Genomic DNA, 18,280 nt, shown 5'->3' on the forward strand with positions numbered 1-18,280 from the left:
GGCAGGTACAATGATCGCCCAGGTTTTACAGATGAGGAAAGGCAGGCACAGAAGAGTCAAGTAACTTGCCTCAAGTTGCCCAGCACCCATGCTCCCAGCTGCTCTCTGCAGGTCCTCAGGCCACCTCTGACATAGCATCCAGTGTGGCCAGCTCATTCCCACACCTGTGGGAACCAACCCCTGAGGAATCCCACACAAGTTCTGTCTCAGACTTCTGAAGCCACTGGCTCCTTGTCACACACAGACCTTGGCTCAAAGGCAAGCTCCCAGAAACACCTTCCAACCATCCTCCTCCTGCACCCGTTCTCACTCCATCCACCTCAGTTCTAATCCTCCCTCCCTGCTAAGTCAGCTGTGTCCTTGCACTGAGAAAAGTGATGCCCAGCGGCACACACTGCCCCTGCTCCAGGACTTCAGGAGCGTGGGGCTGGGGCGGCGGAGGGTGGTCTTAGACCAGGACAGGAGAATTCATCCCAGCATGTGAAGGGTGAAGTGCAGCGGCCGGCGGGGGGGGTGGGGTGCGGGGAGACAGGACAGGAAAACGCAGGGGAGGGAACGTGCTGTTGGGAGGAGTGGCTGTGAGTGAGGATCCTGACCCCACATCTGAGGCTCCCACATGCCCAGGTTCCAGCAGACCCTGTCTCCCCACCCCTGCCTTTCCCAGGGCTATGCCCAGTGAGCAGCACCCTGAGGAGGCATGTCACTCCCTTCGCATCTGAGCTCAGCCCCCAGAAACCTGTCCTTGGCCCTGTCCAGCCCTCTGGGCCCTCTTCCACGGTCCAGACCCCCAGTGATTTCCCTGGGGGTGCAGAAGGCTGTGAGCAGGACCTGAAGCTCACAGGAGGTCTTGGGGTTCTCGGAGACATGTCTGCTCTGCCCCGAGCTTGACAGTTCTAACAGCAAAGACAGAAAGAGACGGTTCCCATTGTTCCCAAATAAAGACTGTCTTTCTTCCCTTTTTCTTCCTTTTCATTTCTTTTTCTTTTCTCTCCCTTTGTAATAAACTGTCTGCAGCATGGGCTAGAGACTCTGTGGGTTCTTTTCCTTGTCCTGCACAGAGCATGCTTCATGAGTCATGACCCCAGGGTCAGGACTGGCGTTTCCAGGCTTTGGGGGGAGAGCCGGGAGAGGGCTGCTTGTTAATGCACTGAACTGGTCGTGTTATTGCCGAATCTACTTCTCTGGGCTCAAATGCCCCAACTGTTCCCGCGGTGGAGCCAGCCCTGTCCTGGCGGCTCATCTGGGGAGTTCAGTGAACATCTCTGCCAAAGGGGGCCAGAGCCATGCTCTGAACCCAGGGTCATTTCCCCAGAGCTCGAGCGGCAGCCCTGTGGGGGTGTGCCCGGTCCTGCTGCAGGGCTCAGGCCCAGCTTTTCCTGGGGCACCAGTGACGCGTCTGTGTGGGATGTGAGAGTTGACGGCCCTTCCTGAAATGCTCTCCTCCCTGAAGGCCCCCCCAGCGGCAATCCCACCCCTGGAGAGATGTGCTGGGGACCAGGCCCACCCCTTCTCTTTGAAGTGCTGCTTCCTCCCCGGAAGGGACATACATGAAGTCCCTCAGCAGAAAGGAGCTGGAGGCACCAGTGACACTGCAGACAGAGGGGCACCTGCCACAGGAGGAGGCGAGGCCCCAGGTGGGCTTCCAGGCTGCCTTCCCGCCAGGGGTGCCTGGGAGGCTCGGTTCAGACCCGAACAGGAGGGATGGAGCCGTCGGTTGCTAGACTCCAGGAAACGCCGACTGTGCGGGCCTGGCTTGGGAAGGGTGTGCACGTCCTGCTGTGTGTGCACGCTGCGTGTGTCTGCGTCTCACTTTGTGTCTGTGTGGGAGTGAGTCCCTCCTCCAGGAACCCGGCCCAGGCTCTCCCCAAGCCTGCCCCTGCTCCCCAGGCCGTGAGCGGATGGCTGCCACAGGGCCTGCTCGCTGGCCCGTTGGGGGCGCCACGGGGCGGGCGCTGGGACCCCCGTTGGGCTGAGGGGCTTGCAGGGCTAGTGGGCTGTGAAAGGCTGATGTGAGAAGCCTCCAGTGTTTCTCTGACATGGCCCTTACTCCTCTTGAGCCCCTTTGCCCAGGGGGCCCCTGCTCGGCCTAAACAGGGCTTCTGGAGAACTCTGAGTGCTGAGGCCTCCTCAGGAGGCAGAATTAGCGCCTCATTAAAGACAAGATTGCTATTTCTAGGAGCCAACAATGCCCTCCCAGTGCTTCCTGACTGGCAGCATTCACAGCCCTGTAGCCTCTGGACAAGGCTTTTGACACCCACTCGCTCCCCCAGGCAGCAGGCACAGGGACCTGCTCAGGGGGACACAGGGCTCAGCCTGTCCAAGACTCAGTCCTACTTTGTCCCGCAGGGAGCCCCGTCCTTCAAGAGGCAGCCGGGCTCCAGTGGACCACGGCAGAGGGGACCTTCCTAGGGGTTGGGCAAGGTCTCCTCTAAGAGGTGGGGCTTAGTGGAGCCTGGACACTGAGAAGGGGCTGCCTCGACACAGGGGAGCCAGGGTGTGGGGCAGGGACATCCCACAGACAGAGAACAGCATGGCCAGAGGTGAGGCATGGCGACAGGAGCGAGCACTGTGAGAAGGGGAGAGGACAGGGCCACGTGTGCACATTGCCAGGGTCAGCCAAGATGAGACCCCAAGGGCCTGAGGCTGAGGCTGCGTCGTCCCCTCTCTCTCTTCCCTGTGCTGAGGCCTGGACTCAGGAGAGTGCCCACAGGACACCTTCAGCTCAGGCCTCCCACGCCGCAGCCGGAGGATCCCTGCGTGGCCCTCCTCTGTCTCCCCGGACTGTGCGCTCCCAGAAGGCAGGCACCCTGCTCTCCTGCCCTCTGAATTCCAGGGCTGGACCCAAAGTAGCACCCAAACTTCACGTGTTCGAAACGGAACTCTTGCCCCCATGGCTGCCCGAACAGCACCTTCCCCAGAGCCCCTTTCATCCGGGCCTCAAAGGTCTGCTTCCTTCTACACCCAATGCAGTGGCTTCCCACTGCCCTTAGGATATCCACACCCCTCCCTCTGGCCTCCAGGGCCCTTTTGCTCTGTCCCCACACCTGGGCTCCCACCTCAGCTCTGCCCACTTTCCTCTCTGCTCTCCGAGGTGCAGCTGCTTGGTTTCTCCCTGTCTCCCCACCAAGCCCACTGCGGCCTCAGCGCCTTTATCCCCTCTTCACGGACCCTCTTTCCCCGGACTTCATGTGACTGGCTCTTCTCAGCCTCCAGGGCTCAGAGAGGACTTCCCAGGCCACCCAAATCATTTTTCCATCCCTCATCTCTGCACTTTTTACCTCAATGGCACTTAATCCAATCTGATTTTCTGTTTGTTGATTTGTTTCCAGGAGTCCCCTCAGGGCAGGCAAACCAGATCATGCATGCATGCAGGCATTAGGTGCTCAGTAAATATTACTTGAACAAATCCATTTTATTGGGCTGATCTGAAATGACTATAAACTGTAGATGGGACGTGAGAGGAGATTCAACCTTCCCCTCAAGGGGCTTGCAGCCTGCTTAGGGCACTCAGTGGCCACACACAGGTGCCACATGGGAGCCTGGGCAGGGCCTGCGGCTCCCATCCTCTCTTCCTAAAGGAGGGCACTCATGTCTATGCCTTTGGCTGCGTGCTAGCCAGCTCATGCCCCTCACAGCCACCTCAGAAGAGGTGGGTCATTCCCCCTCAAGTGCTGGTAAAAATACCTAGTCCCCTCATTGACCTCAGGGTGAAGGGGTTGCATAATCATGACACTGAATGTCGAGCTATGACAACGATAGCCCTGAGAGCTGGTCCTAGCATCATCCCACCGCACAGATGAGAACACTGAGGCACAAGGGCTGGGCAACTTGCTCGAGCACACACAGGTTGCAGAGCCAGGCTCTTGGGCTCTGGGGCTTTCCACCTTCACCCCAGCCTGGAGCTTCCATGGTCCTTTCACAGAGCAGCCCAGTCTTGCCCACATGTGAATGTGATGGGGGCAGGATGGCACAGTGAGGTGGATCCTGGCTCCAGTGAGTGAGGGCAGGCTACCAGTGCGGGAAGCACAGGACACCCCTGAGCCCAGGCTGTCTGCCGAGCCCACGCCCTTCCTGCCACTCTGGGCCTCCTGGCATCTGGTGCAATGTTTTCCCTCTGACCACTTGATTCCTACCCCCAGACTCCCATGTGTTGAACCTGTGTAATTGCAGTATGTGACAGGATCAGAGAATTTAAATATCGTGAGCTTGGCAATTAGAAACTGTATTGTAAAAGAGCCCATGAGGGTAAAAAAAAAAAAAAAAGGAAACCATGTTATGCAAATTCTTCTGCAAATCTAACAGGTTTGTCTTTTTTTTAATATAGCATTTTCAGAGCAGTTTTAGGTTCACAACACACTTGAGAGGAAGGCACAGAGATTCCCATGCGCTGCCTCTCCCATGCACGTGGGTCCTCCGCTGTCATCAACATCCCTCACGAGGGAGGCACATTTACTGGAAGTGATGGACCTACATTGATGCCTTATTGTCATGCGAAGTCCACGTTGTACACTAATTGGGGTTCACTCTTGGTGTTGTACAGTCTGTGGGTTTGGACTATGGTGACACATACCCACCATTACAGTATCATACAGAGGATTTCACTGCCCTAGAAATCCTCTGTGCTTTGCCTAGCCGTACCTTCCTTGCTGCTAACCCCTGGCAACCACTGACCTTTTTTCTTTTATCTTTTAATAACAAAAGAGAGAGCATACCTTTAACTCCACAATGCAGTCAAGTTCTCCTAAAATCATGTTCTCCAGAAGAAAAACTCAGACATAAGACTAGATTTGACTTATTTCCTCCTGAGCATTCGGTGTTGTCATTTCCCCCAGGACTGCTGAGAGAGTGAATGGCACAAACCATGGCAAGGACCTGGTCCAGGGCTGGGACACGGTAGGTGCTTGGCAAATGGAACTGTCCTGATGGTTATTCTCTGACTTGGGATCTGTCCCAGGCCTCACTTCCCGGACCAGGGATTCTCCAAATGTGGTCCCAGGACCAGCAGCAGCAGTGTCACTTGGGAACTTGTTAAAATGCAGACTCAGGCCCCACCCTGGACCTACTCTCCAGAAGCTCTGGGTGGGCCAGGCAGCCTGTGCTCTAACATGCCCACCAGGTGGCTCTGACACCTGCTCAAGTCTGAGAACCCGTGATCCATGGCCTCTTCCACCAAACAGCAAAAGAAGTCCATGTAGATGTGTAATCTGTGGCCAGGGGTGTGTATTTTCACTGGACCTCCCGGCCCTTTGCCACTTTAAGGCCTCAGAGAAGAGAGAATTAACATTTGCTGAGCACCTGTGAAGTCTAATTTCTCCTTCAATCTCCACAGCAGCTGCATCAGGCAGGCCTTCCTCTCTCACGTTAAGGACTCGGGTTTAGAGGGGAGGACAATTTGTGCACAGCACAGCCGGGCGTCCCAATGCCAAATCCATGCCTTCCTCCCACCACCACAGGCCTCGGGGACATGCTTCTAGCAAGGTGCATGGACCCTGGGTGATGGAGAGTGGAGCTGGGGACACAGGAGTTTCAGATGATCTCATGGCTGCCTCCTCTGCTCCCAGACCCCACAGACTCTAGGCATTTACCTGCTAGGCTTTCTGTCCTGGCTGGGTTGCTCCAAGGGCCTGCGGAGAGGCAGACATAGGTTGAGTGTGGGGGGAAAATACTCCACCAGGCAACACTGGACATGTGCTGCTGACCAGGAACAGCATTCAGGGGGGCCATAAATTGGACGAGGGGGTGCAGGCATGGGCAGGGGTGTGTGTAAGTCCAGTCTGGGCAGATGCTAAGCCCCCATGAGACTCCTGATCCCAGAAATGGTGGGCTTGGAGCAGGACTGCAGTGTGACACCCACAGGCCCTTGGCACTTTTTCTTCATGGGCCCCTTCTGGCATAAAGAAATAGACCTATTTAGGGGCCTGCCCAGTGGCATAATGGTTAAGTTCACATGCTCCGCTTTGGTGGTCCCAGTTCACAGGTTTGGATTGCGGAGCAAGGACCTAGCACAGCTGTCAAGCCATGCTGTGGCAGCATGCCACATAAAATAGAGGAAGACTGGTACAGATGTTAGCTCAGGGAGAATCTCCCTCAAGCGAAAAGATGAAGATTGGCAACAGATGTTAACTCAGGGCCAATCCTCCTCACACACACACACACACATATGTATATTATATATATATTGTATATATATATATATATATATACACACACATATTTAAAATTACTTTTTAGAATTGCGTTCATATAAAGATGAATATAATCCAGGTTGGATGATGATGATGATGATTCTCAGGTTTTTCTTCTGATTTCAACAGAAATTAAAATTAAAACATTTTTGTTGGTCTATAAAAATATTGTGCCCTAGAGGCCAGTGGGAGTGTGTCTCCTGGGCAGGCCGCATCTCCTTAAACCCCACAAAGAAAACAGCCAAGACTTCCCTTTGCCCCTTAGCAGAAAACAGGTCTCTTGCACCTGAGAGAATTCTCCACTTAGATCCTGTCTGCAGGAGCGTGCCTGGAAAGGCAGGGAGGAAGGAGAGCGAGCTCTACACCAGGGAATTAGGTCCTAGGGATTCTTGTCCACACCTGCTTCTCACCAGATGTGTGAGCGCAGACGCGCTGCTGAGCCTCTTGGACTGTTTCCTCAACTGGCAAATGAGCATACTGAGCAAATGCTCTAAAAGTTCTGGAAGTTTGAAAAGCAAAGCTCCCAGACAGAAAGAGAGGCTACCCTTCCCCTGAAGCGGCCAGAGACAGAGTCAGGACGAGGGTATGGGGAGATCAAGGGGATCCACCTGTAGGGTGGATGTGCGCCTGTGTGCAAGGCGCGAGTTCACTTGTTCTTTCTCAGAAAACACTCCGGGTTCCCAGTCCGCCCGGGAGCTCCGCTGGGCCCCGGGAAAGCCGCAGGAAGGAGGGGGCTCGTGGGCCGCTGGTTCGTGCCAGGGGACGGCTCCAGTGTCCGTCTGTGCGTCCCCGGGTCCGCGGGTGACCAAAGCCCGGGACAGGCGGGGCGGGCCTGGGCGGTCCCCGGACCCGCACGTGCCCCAGCGGCCGAGCGCGGGGAGGCGGGCCGGGCGGGGCGCGCGGTGGCGTCCGGAGCCGTGCTCGGCGGCGCGCTCTCGGTCCTGCGGGGTTCCCGGCGCCGCGGCCCCCGACACCATGCTCGGCGTTGTGCACTTCCTCCGGAGCCTCTTCAAGGTGAGAGACGGCGTCCTCGGACCCGCGGGTGGGCTCGGCGGCTTCTGGCCGCGCGCGGGGAGCAGGAGAGCCGGCGCCGCGCCGCCGCTGCGCCCCTCCGACCGCCGGGCAGCGGTGGGTGGGGCACTCCGGGCGCTCCCTGGCGCCCCCAACTTTCCGACGTGCCAACCGGGAAACGGAGTGTGGCCGCCCCGACCGCGGGGAAGGAGAGGCGCCGCGTCGGAAGGGAGCTGGACAGCCGCCCGGGCCAGCGTTGGCGAAGGCGAGCGCTCCTGCTGGCCTCCCGGGCACCGGCTCGCCCTGGACGCCCGGCACTCGGCAGCCTCGGGCCCTCCGCGCAGGCCCGCCGGTTCCGGGAAGGACAGCTTGTGTCTGGCCCAGGAGATGCCCAGGAAGTGGGTGATCCTGTTATAACGCGGACGGAGGGTACCTGAGGGTACCGAGGGAGGGTACGCTATGGGGTTGGGGCACCATTTTGGGGAAGGGGTGTCTACGCGGAGGGAGGGAAACAGGAGCCTGGGGGAAGGTTAGGCTTCTGCGTGAGGCGTCCCCCTCCCCAAACCCCAATTCCAGGACTGCTCACAGCGGCCATAGGGACCCACTCGTCTGGGGTGCCTCCACCTACCCTGCCCCCAAAGGGGACCCCAAGTGAGCAGTAGGCTCCGGGACACTGTCAAGAGGGGTGGCCAGCTGCAGATTGCCAAACTCCACCTTCCCCGGTGAGCAATGTGGGCGGGTAGGCGGGAGTGGGAGGCGGCTGGCGATGACTCTGACTGAGGCACCATCTGCATAACAAAGGAGGCCGGGAAGTGCTGCCAGAGGACTGGCCAGGGAGGAGGGGGACAGCTGGGAGGGTACTGGCCCCGGTGAAGAAGCTGCTGTGCTGGCTGTGAGACCACCTTCTCCCAGAGGTGGAGACTGAAGGTGGGGGCAGAGTTCTCCAGCTCTGAGAGCTCTGGGGAAAGGCAAGCAGCCAGGTGACCCAGGACCGGCCCTGCGGAGCCTTCCCTCAGCCTGGTCCTGGGCAGGTCTGGAAGAGCAGCCTGTGAATCAGCTCATATGCCTGGGGTAATTCCAGTGCAGACGTGAGGGGAGAGGGATGGAGCCTTTCAGGAACCTACGCTAGCACTAGCCAGTGCAGGAGACGGCTTTGAAGAACAGGGGAGCCTGGCTGGTGTCAGACCTGTGACTCTGAGCACACAGACCCCCGCCCCCCCACCATTGAATTCTGATTCTGTCACTGACACGTTGTACAATCTTGGCACAATCACCTAAGCACTTTGGTCTTTGCTTTCTCATCTGAAAAACGTGGTTGATAATTTCACACCTTTCAGGGTGGTTGCGAGGATCTCTTTACAAACCATGTGAGTCTTTATACAGTGGTGAGCCTGGAACCTTGGTCCTTCCCATCCACAGCAGTGGTGGCAGCAGGTCACTGGGGTGAGGGGAAGTTGGCGGGGCAGAATCCAAGATGCCTAACTGGCCACAGGATCTCATGGAGCAGGCAGGTATGGCTGGGGAAGAGGTTGCTGGACGTCCCAGGGCAGCTGCCTTGCCCGCCCATTGACAGGGAGCCTTCTTGGAATGGGGGCTTTGGGGAAAATGTTGTCATGGGACACCCTGTCCTCACATTCTTAGCCTGTTCTGAGAGGCCTTTCCACCCCTCCTTGTCCTCAGCCCCCGGTGCCTACCCTCACGTGCCCAGAGGTCCTGAGATGCCTCAGGCCTCTGTCTGTGCACAGTCAGATGTGCCTCTCAGAGGATCTCCCTTTCCACTGTCCTTGAGAGCCACCCTTGGGAAGGGCCCTGAATGCCACGCAGTCCACTTCTGGCTGTGCAGGTGTATCTGACAAAGCCAGCTGTACATGCAGTTCACGAATGTTCTTCCTCAGACCCTAGTCACAAGGAGCACCCTATGACGCCACAGGTGGGGAGGTGAAGGGAGCCACCTGTTCAAGTCACCTCCCGATCCTTCCCGGGCCTGGTCTTGTACTGACCCCTTGCTGAGGGGTGCCTAACTTGGTTGCTTAGTTGATCGACAATGCTCCTTCATCCTGGGAAACTCGGATCACGGGAGCCCACAGTCGGACTCCACCAGGGCCCAGGAGCAAGAACAGTCCCTGAAACCTCGGGCCCCAGCGAGACTACTGTTGGGATTTGCTGCAGACTCTGCGCAGCACCCAACTGTGCTGTGGGCCCTCGGGGCACTGTGGGACCCAGGGGCCACGACGGCCGTGTGACAGAGCCCCTCGCAGTGCAGGTAGGTCAGCGAGCCTGCACTCACATGGGTCCCACACAAAGCCCACTGCCTTTGGGGCCACCCAGCGGAAGAGTCAGAGTAGCACACCAAGGAGGACATATGTTGCTTCAAAGATCGAGGCCCACCCAGCTTTGGGTGTCTTTCTTGGGGGTAGGGGGCCATTGTCCAGGAACATGTCTTTCACTTTCAAGGGGCTATCCCAAAATGTTCCAGGCACCTGGACACCTCTGCCGCCTGCCGAGAGCCTTCGCTGAAGTGGAGGGTCCCAGTGTGTTCAGAGAAGTTATGTCCCGCACTCTGGTACACGTACGTGTACCTTGCTCCGTGCTGCTTTCTGAGTCCTATCAGTATGATGCTTTAGACTAGCGGGAGGTCCTTTGGGGTAGAAAGGTCAGGGTGTCTGCTAACTAAACTGTGGCCAGAATTAGTGAGCTGGTGAAGTCCTGAGGTGGGGTGGTGAAGTTATGCCGCTGTCACTGTTGTGGGGAAAGCAACCTGCTTCTGCTGATTCCTGAATGTTGAGACAGGAAGCACATGCACACACATACACACTTACACATACAGGCAACACACACACACACACACACACACATACACACAGTTTTCACCAAATCAGTGGTCAAGGACCATAACAGATTTGTTCCATTTAAGGAGATCACATGTGGGACAGCACAGGAGAATCCACACAACTGAACCTTAAACAGCCCGCTGGCATTCTTCAGGCCCCCGTCTTCTGCACAAGCCACACTGGGAAGGTGAATAGGGATGCAGCAGGGATCTCCACTCCTAGATTGGTGATTTCTTAGTCACCAGAGATGAAGTATTGCCCATGATTCCCTACTTTGGAGGGGAGAGTGTGTCCCAGAGGCTTCCAGTTAGCCTTTCCTACCACAGAAGTCTCCATGTCATGGGTGAAGGAAGCAGGGTGGAGTTTCTACCAGGAACTGGGCGTGTCTCTGCCAACTGAGCACTCAGGAGCCGGGGAAATCACCACAGAACAGATTCAGGATCCCAATGGGCTACCACACGTGGATGTGTGGCAAGGCTCCATTTATGACCTGACGTGAATCCCACCTCCAACAGGCCCTCACTCCTGGTGTTGGGCTGTAGTGACATCCTGAGCCGCCAGGAATTAATGTTAGCTCAGAGCCAGTGTTCAGCACTTTTTGAAAGGTCTAGGTATTTGTCTGTACAGGAACCTTCAGAAGATTCACAGTATGTGTTTAGGATGCTGTTGCAGGAAACCAGCCTCCCTTTCATTGAAAGAGCTTTGGGTCTAGTGACTCAAGTCTGGGACTTAGGCAAGGGGCAGTGGAGTTTAAGCAATGAATATTTATTGAACACCTACTATCTGCCAGACACTGTTCTAGGCACTCATGGAGGTTTCTGTCTACCAGCCCTAGTTAAATTTTTTTTAAACCTTTTTATCAACATTACACGAGTCCAATAGGACCCCATTGGTGTCGCCCATCCATTTGTGTCCTGGCAGCCCCCATGATCGATAATACCAAAGAGCCCCGGCATCAGAACATTCTGATACCACTTTGGCTTCTGGCACTTAAATGCTGCTTCTCATCCCTTGTCATGCCAGCTCCTGCCATTCCCATCTGTAGAATTCCCACCAAAGGTACCATCTCTCATCAGCATCTCCAGCTAATTGAGAACAGCATTTATGGCAATTTTCCAAGATGTTGACGTGCTCCTTGCCAAAGTATTTCTCAGTGCCTTGGGAGTAGGGCATGTCTTTTTGGCTCTCCAGAGGATACGGTTAGGGGATAGTGAGCAGGTTGCTCTTGATAAATCCATTCTAACACTCTCTTTCTTCAGATATTTGGATTCCTTCAAGGAATTTCTGGCTTTTCAGTTTCATTTCATGAGGGGCCAATATCAAGCTGAGGTTTTAGTCAGCCGGCAGATCACCTGCTGGAGCGCTGCTGGATCCTGGCTGTTGGAGCTAGCACACATTCTCCAGAATCTGTGGGTGCACCCATGTCGACAGAGTCATCCTGATCCAGAATAACGTTCTTCCCCCTGGTGAGATACTCGCAGAGTCCATTCCCACCCATTTCCACAGGTTTTTGCCAGCACATGTTGGCAAAATAATACTTTTGTGAAACATGAGCCTTTTCCTCCTAGTTTGACTTTGTAATTATTCCCATGGCCATGCTGAGATCTGACTCTGCTTTTTATTCTGGTGGGAGAGAAGGGGGCAGGGGCAGACATGAGGAGAACTGGCCTCACTTTACAGGACAAGGCTCTTGGAGTAGCCAGAGCAAGGAGCACCGGCTCAGGGAGCTTATGAATGCTCTCACGGATCCCCATCCCTGAAGTCGGGGGTCCTGCTCTCTAGTAGGACCGATACTCTAACTTTCACTCAGGGAGCAGGGAAGCTGTCCATTCAGTTGGCTTTATAATTCACAAATCCACAGATTGATGGGACCAGGCTGCTTTTGGTTCAGGGATGTCTCCAGCCTGTGGCTGCAGGAGAGAAGAGGCACCTCGTGCATAGCCATAGAGAGTCCCTGGGGATTCAGGGAGCTGAGTTTGTTATTCTCTCACTCTGTAAGCTGGCCAGCGCAGTTGGAAGCAACAAGCTCACCTCATAGTACTTGAATTCATCGTGCCTTTCACTCAGGTTTTGTAGTAAGAGTCACTTTTCGCCAAAAGCCCCAGTAGACATTTGGCCACAGCAGATTTAATTAGGGGTTCACCATGCATGCAATGAGATGCCAGGCTTCCATAACTTAATCCCCAATATATTTTGACTTCCCTTCTCCTCAACCAGGTGGAATAAACAATCCCAAGCCCCCATCCCTCTTTCCAGAAGGGTCCGTTATCGGTAATCACCCTGGTACCAATTTCTTTACTAGTGAAGGTTTTTGGTTGCACAAGACAAAAATGGACTCCAGTTAAGTGAAAAAAAAAAGTATCTGTCTTGGCAGAGTGTGGGGTAGCTCATAGGACCCAGCCTGGGCAGGGATCAAGAGAGAGGAGCACAGCAGGTCCTGCTGGACAGGCCAACTGCTTAGGATGCCCCGGGCTGATTCTGGACTCTCGCCCTGCCATTCCTCACCAGGACCGCTCTCTGGCAACCCCTGTAGACATCTAGGTCTGTCCACAGAGCCATGGTCTTAGCTGGAGCTTAGCCGAGCTGCCCTTTGGAGGGTGGGAAGAGAGGATGTCTGCCCCCTTTCGATTTCCAAGACAGGTGGGGCCCAGTTTCTCAGTTTTCTTGGGATCCTCTCCTCCCCCGAGTCAGGACTGCCATTCAGATACTGGGCAGGAGAGCAGCATATACTCCCCATGACACACGATTAAGAAGCCCCAGCAGGACTCACCTGGCCTCTCAGCTTTGGAGCTCAGGGACTGTGAGCCCCGGGGCCCTGGTAGCATTTGCTCAGGGTCACGTACGTGTTCAAACTCTGCTGGGTAAGGTCACAGCAGACACCTGAGGCCGCAGAGACCCTGCCCTCTGAGAGGTCATAGAGAAGCTGTCCCCTTGAGTCCTAAAGAGAGGAGGACTCATCTCCTCTCTAAATGATAACAAGAGGAGAGGGCAGAGTGAGCAGGACAGAGCAGGCATAAAAATCAGCTGTCTGCCAAGAGGACCTCAGTACCTCCCCAGGGCTGCAGTTGCCCTGACACCCTGGACTCCACCATCCTTGGCTTGTATTGCTGCTCAGAGGCCCTGTGCTTCCTCCCTGCCCTGGGGCCTTCTCTCCCACACTGCCCATCCCAAGCCTCAGCTGTGGCCAGAGGCCAGCGGCCCCAGGCCATCGTCCCAACCTGGGCTTTTTCTCCAGATCCTCACTCTGCTCCCTCTGCCAACTCGGGGAAGAACCATGATCTTGCCAGATGATCTCTATCCAGCTGTTCCACACACATTTCTTAAGCACTTCCATATTCTGGGTCTTGTTCTCTCCCTCCAGGCCGTAGGCTAGTTGCACAGTGTGTCCTGGGAAACCTGTGCCCAGTCCCTGAATGAATTAACCAGCAGCAAGACCTTGACCAGATTGGAGCCCCAGGGCGCCCTTAGCCCAGAAGGCCTGAGCAGGCTGGCCAGGGTTGATGGTTCTAGAGCCATGGACTCCTGCAGCCTTCCCTCCAAACCTGGGCCCACTGAGCCTTGCTCCTCAGGCTCGGGGCACCTCCCCCCACCTCTGGGTGCCTGCCTCCCCTCAGCTGCAGCCCAGGGACAGTGGTCCCTACTGCCTGCTGCAGACTCAGCCCTTTACAGGCCAACCTGAGACTCCAGCCACCACCTAACCCCAGGGAGGTGCTGGGTTTGAGTTTGTTCTTGGTATTGTGTAGGACTTACTGACCCTGAGTGTTGAGTGCTTCTCCTGCTGAGTGAGTGGGGCATGTCCCTGTGCTCTGGCTCCTGGGAAGTGCCCCATCTTTTGGCAGTCTCCTGTCACGAGTTGTAAGACTGTGAGGTTTAAATGATATTGCCCATTCTGGCCTCCTGCCTGGCTCCTGGACCCTCCTGGGGTACCCAGTCCAAGCACTCTGGAGATGGGAGTGGCGCTATCTAGGGCCCTGAGGCCCCTCATCCAGTGAGTCATGTGTCACAGGTCACCGGGTAGGGAGGCTTCCCTGCCCTGGGGTGCCTCCTCACCTCGCCAGCCTCTTGGAGCTTCCCTGCCCCCATTTCTCCTTCAGGATGCACTGTCTGTCTCTCCACCCCCAGGAAGTCTTCCTTAATGCCTCCTTCCCTCCTCTTTGGGCCCCTTCTCTTTGCAGCTCAGCTTCAGTCACAGCAGCACACTGGCGTATGATTCTCTACCCCCTCAGCACACACGTTCATTTAAATGTACCTTCCGTGAGGGCTTACTTACTGCTGTTTCTACTTTCTATTCTTCTTGGAAGACTCCATGACTCCACGTTTTAATTTCCTTTTTCCCCACATTCCGAGCTTTTCCATCTTACTCTCACATATGACGTGTCACAAACAATGACCCCAAAACAAGCCACTTCATATCCCATGTATATCATGTGAAAATCCCGCACCAGGGTGAAAACACACTTCTTTGGTCCTAAATAACTGAGTGTAGTAATTCAAAACTCAGCCATACCTAGTACCGGGGAGTAGATTCATGGGTGTTCATTTTATTATTACTTCATAACTTATATATAAATATATTTTTGCTTTGGTGTATCATGTATTACATAATTTATGAATTAACCATATAGTGAATCAATCAGCACAGACAGTAAATAGGATAAAAGAAACAATTAGAGAGATCCTTTCCTCATTCCTGTGCACAAGATCTCTGAGGTGGTGCCGGCGTGGGGCTGGGGAGGAGAGAATAGTGACTGACTCCTCGTCACCTCTCAGGAGGCAGACGCCAGCACACTGGCTGTCACCTGATCTGCCTGCTGCCTGTCTGGAAGCCTGAGAGCCTCTTGAATGTAGGAAGACGTCTGACCCATCAGACTCATCTTGACACCAGGACTGGGCATCTGGTTAAATACATGACAAAAACATAACTATGAAGCACAAGTGACAGGTGAATGGATTGCTTTCTCGACGGCCTAGGCCAGTGCAGCCGGGGCCCTGGGCGCCTGGGTCCCTGAGGCCACAGCTCTCCTCAGCCGCAGCTGTGCCTCTGAATCATTGGCCACACCTGGACTGACTGGGTCAGCATTTAGGGCTGGGGTCCCAGCACTGGTTTCTAGGCTCCCAGGTGACTCCAGTGTACAGGCCAGCTGAGAATCACTGCCCTGCAGACCCGTCCAGTGCTGTTCTCAGGGTTTCTCTGGACTGAAGCTGAGGTCAGACCACACGTTGCCCTCCAGCCCTCACCCCTCTGTTATAACCGAGGTGGGGGGCACGTGCTTCCCTGACCAGTAGACACAGCCCTGTTGACTGACATGAATGAACCCCAGCAGGACACCACTCTAGAGCCCCTCCCACCCAGGCCATCCTGAAGGCCTTGGCGTCACCCATGTTTGTACATGGCTCCGTCCCCCGTTGACAACTTCATGCCCATGAGGTAAAGATTCCCTGAGCTTAAGAAGGGATCTTGGAGCAAGGCTTGGGTCTGGAGACTGCTGTGCTGTGGCGTCAGCCCCTCCTGCTGGGTCCCTCTGCACTGGTGATGGTGGTGATGGGCCTGTGAGAGGCCCAGGTGGAGAGAGCCCCCGGTCCCATGTTGCTCAGTGCTCTCGGACACTTTCCTGTGATCCGTCCACTCTCGGGTGTTTTGGAGTTAAATAGGGTAATAAAGACTGGGAAGAGCATGGAATCGCCCAGCACAGAGCAAGTCCTCCACAACTAGGAGTTGTCTCCTTGGACCTCACCTCTCCATCTCTATGTCTCTCTTCTCCAAACAAACATTTTTTTCTTGTAACCAATGAAGTTGAATGAAAACCCATCTCCTGATACTGGACCCAATGAGGGTGCTGCTTATGCAGACACTGTGGGCTACAGTCCCTGATAGAGGGACAGAGTGCATTTCAACTCAAGAGCATTAACTCTTAGATGCTCACCTCAGCACAGCTGACGCAGCCAGTGGGAGAAGCCAGAGTCCCGGGCGCGGTTCTCCTCTCTGTGAACACTGAGCCCCCTTGTGTGGAAAGTGGGAAACAAGCAACTATCCGTGCCACGGACTACTAATAGCAGGGAGGAGTGACCTGTGATTCACACAGCACCCTGGTGAATCTCCAGAGAATTCGGCTGAGTGAAAGAAGCCAGAATTCTGTATGTTTGCATTTACCTAAAATTCTAGAGACTACTAATGAATCTATGGTGACAGAAAGCTCATCAGTGGCCCTGGGGACAGGGTGAGGGGAAGGGGGGCAGGAGAGTGGGATGACAGCGGCCTGAGGTTCTGGAGACGTTCATCGTCCTGACCGTGGTGGTGGTTTCACGGCGTGTACACGTGTCAGAAGCAGGCAAGGTGCTCTTTCTGTGTGTGCAGCTCACCGTGTGTCAGCTACACCTTGACAGACCCAGGGCTGTCTTCCTGGTGGAACTGGCCTGACTTCTTGGCCAGAGACTCTCAAAACACTCCTCCCACTCTGAAAACAAGGGCATAGAGGCTGCAATCGTTACCGGGCAGCCGACGGCCCACAAGAGGGAGGTCCCATCAAAAATGGAGATGAGGTGGGGCGGCCCAGTGACTAATGGTTTTAAGTTCATGTGCTACACTTAAGCAGCCCGGGGTTCACTGGTTTGATCCTAGGCACACACCTACACACCACCCGCCAAGCCATGCTTTGGCAGCATCCCACATAGAAGAACTAGAAGGACTTACAGCTAAGATATACCACTATGTACGGGGGCTTTGGGGAGAAAAAAAAAGAAAAAAGGAAGATTGGCAACACATGTTAGCTCAGGGCCAATCTTCCTCACCACAAAAAAAAAATTCTTTAAAGAATAAAATAGAGACGAGGCAATTCTGGCTTCCTCAGGTGAGTGCTCAGCATGAGGCTGCCTTAAGACAAGCATGTCTGTGCGTCATGGATGGTGTGTCATTTCTGGCTGGTTCTGTAGGAGGCGTGGGGCCTGGGACCTGTGCCAGCCTGGGGTGCTTGATCATCCGAAGCTTTACACCTGAGAGTCAACTCATCTCAGGTGCTGGGCTCCTGGGAGCGTGCAGATGGCTCCTTGCTGCTCCAGGAGATGGTGTTAGAAAGGACTTTCTATAGGATTTGGTCCTGGTGAGGTGGGTTTGGGAAGATTTAAGGAAGCAGGGCAAATCTACGATAGGTGACTTAATGAATGTTACCCAGGAGGAGGATGACTGGTCTGAAGCTAAAGCTAAGATTGGAAGAGCAGCAGCCGTCACTCAGAGCGGCCAACACAGGCTGTTCCGTCTCCGTGGCCTGGACGGTGTGTGTGTTCTGTCTCTGCCCAGCTGTGAATACAGAGGGGGCTTGTTCTTGTCGTGCTCCAGAACGGTCCCAGAGTGGCCTTGCCTGATGGTGATGTTCTGTGACGTTGTTCATGTTCCGCAGGAGGACATCAGGGCCCAGCTGTGACACCAGGCCAGCTTCTGCATGTCATGGCTGCTCTTGTCTTTCTTGCTCATTTGGAAATCAGTAGGGTACATATCTGACCTCCCGAGAACTTTATCCACAAATGCGTCCCGAAGCCCCCTGGGCCCCAGTGACTCAGCTCTCAGGGGGCCCAAGCAGGTATTTTCGGAAATGCCCCGGGATGATTCTGCTGTGTACCGTGGCTAAGAGTTCTGCACACACGCCTGACTTGCTGAGTCAAGCAGAGTTGGTGTCGTCTGTCCCTCCCGAACCTCAGCCACCCAGGCCGCAGCCAGCCCCACCCTCCAGAAGCAGGTTCTCTCCTCCCTACCCAAGAATCTGGTCTTGCCCGGCACTGCAGGCTGTCCACATGCTGTCAGTGCCTGAGCCACCTCTGACCCGGGTAGCTCAGGACCCTGCCTGTCCCACCACATCTGCTTCTCACCTAGAGTGTGAAAGCCTCAACCCGGAGAGGCCATGGTGAGCGGGCCTGTGAGACCTCACCGCTGACTGGTGGGAGCTGTAAGACACAGGAGGTTTCCGTCACCACGGTGGACTTGGGAGTGCCACAAGATCCTAACTGCGAATTTGGTGTGCCTTAACCATCCAAATCCTCAGTCTCCATGTCTGTAAGATGAGGGCGACAACAGTGCCCCTCCGTGAGGTGGCCGTGAAGGTTAGTGTGCTCACCTTTGTGAAATACCTGGCCTGGAGACCTCGAATTCAACGGTGCAGCCCCCTCCGTGGACCAGCCCCTGAGGCAGGAGCACACTTGGTATTCTGTCCCCTCCTGGGTCTACCCTAGTCCCCTCTCCCTCTGTGTGTTCCGGAGTTTATA

The 18,280-nt window shown here is 55.2% G+C and overlaps 1 protein-coding gene and 1 long non-coding RNA gene across 3 annotated transcripts in view; one reads left to right on the forward strand and one right to left on the reverse strand.

Annotated features, from left to right (window-relative positions):
* LOC139076726 (uncharacterized) overlaps positions 1-18,280 on the reverse strand; it is a 230,047-nt gene that overhangs the window by 68,438 nt on the left and 143,329 nt on the right. The gene's annotated exons all lie outside the window — the stretch shown is intronic.
* The window catches only part of ARHGEF4 (Rho guanine nucleotide exchange factor 4), a 245,480-nt gene continuing 234,264 nt past the window's right edge, over positions 7,065-18,280 (forward strand). Inside the window, exon 1 of the mRNA XM_070580930.1 lies at positions 7,065-7,199. Coding sequence (XP_070437031.1) covers positions 7,161-7,199 — 39 coding nt within the window. The 5' untranslated portion in view covers positions 7,065-7,160. The remainder of the gene's footprint in view (positions 7,200-18,280) is intronic.

Source organism: Equus przewalskii, chromosome 17 (genome assembly GCF_037783145.1).
Source record: "Equus przewalskii isolate Varuska chromosome 17, EquPr2, whole genome shotgun sequence".
In the NCBI taxonomy this organism is placed as follows: Eukaryota; Metazoa; Chordata; class Mammalia; order Perissodactyla; family Equidae; genus Equus; species Equus przewalskii.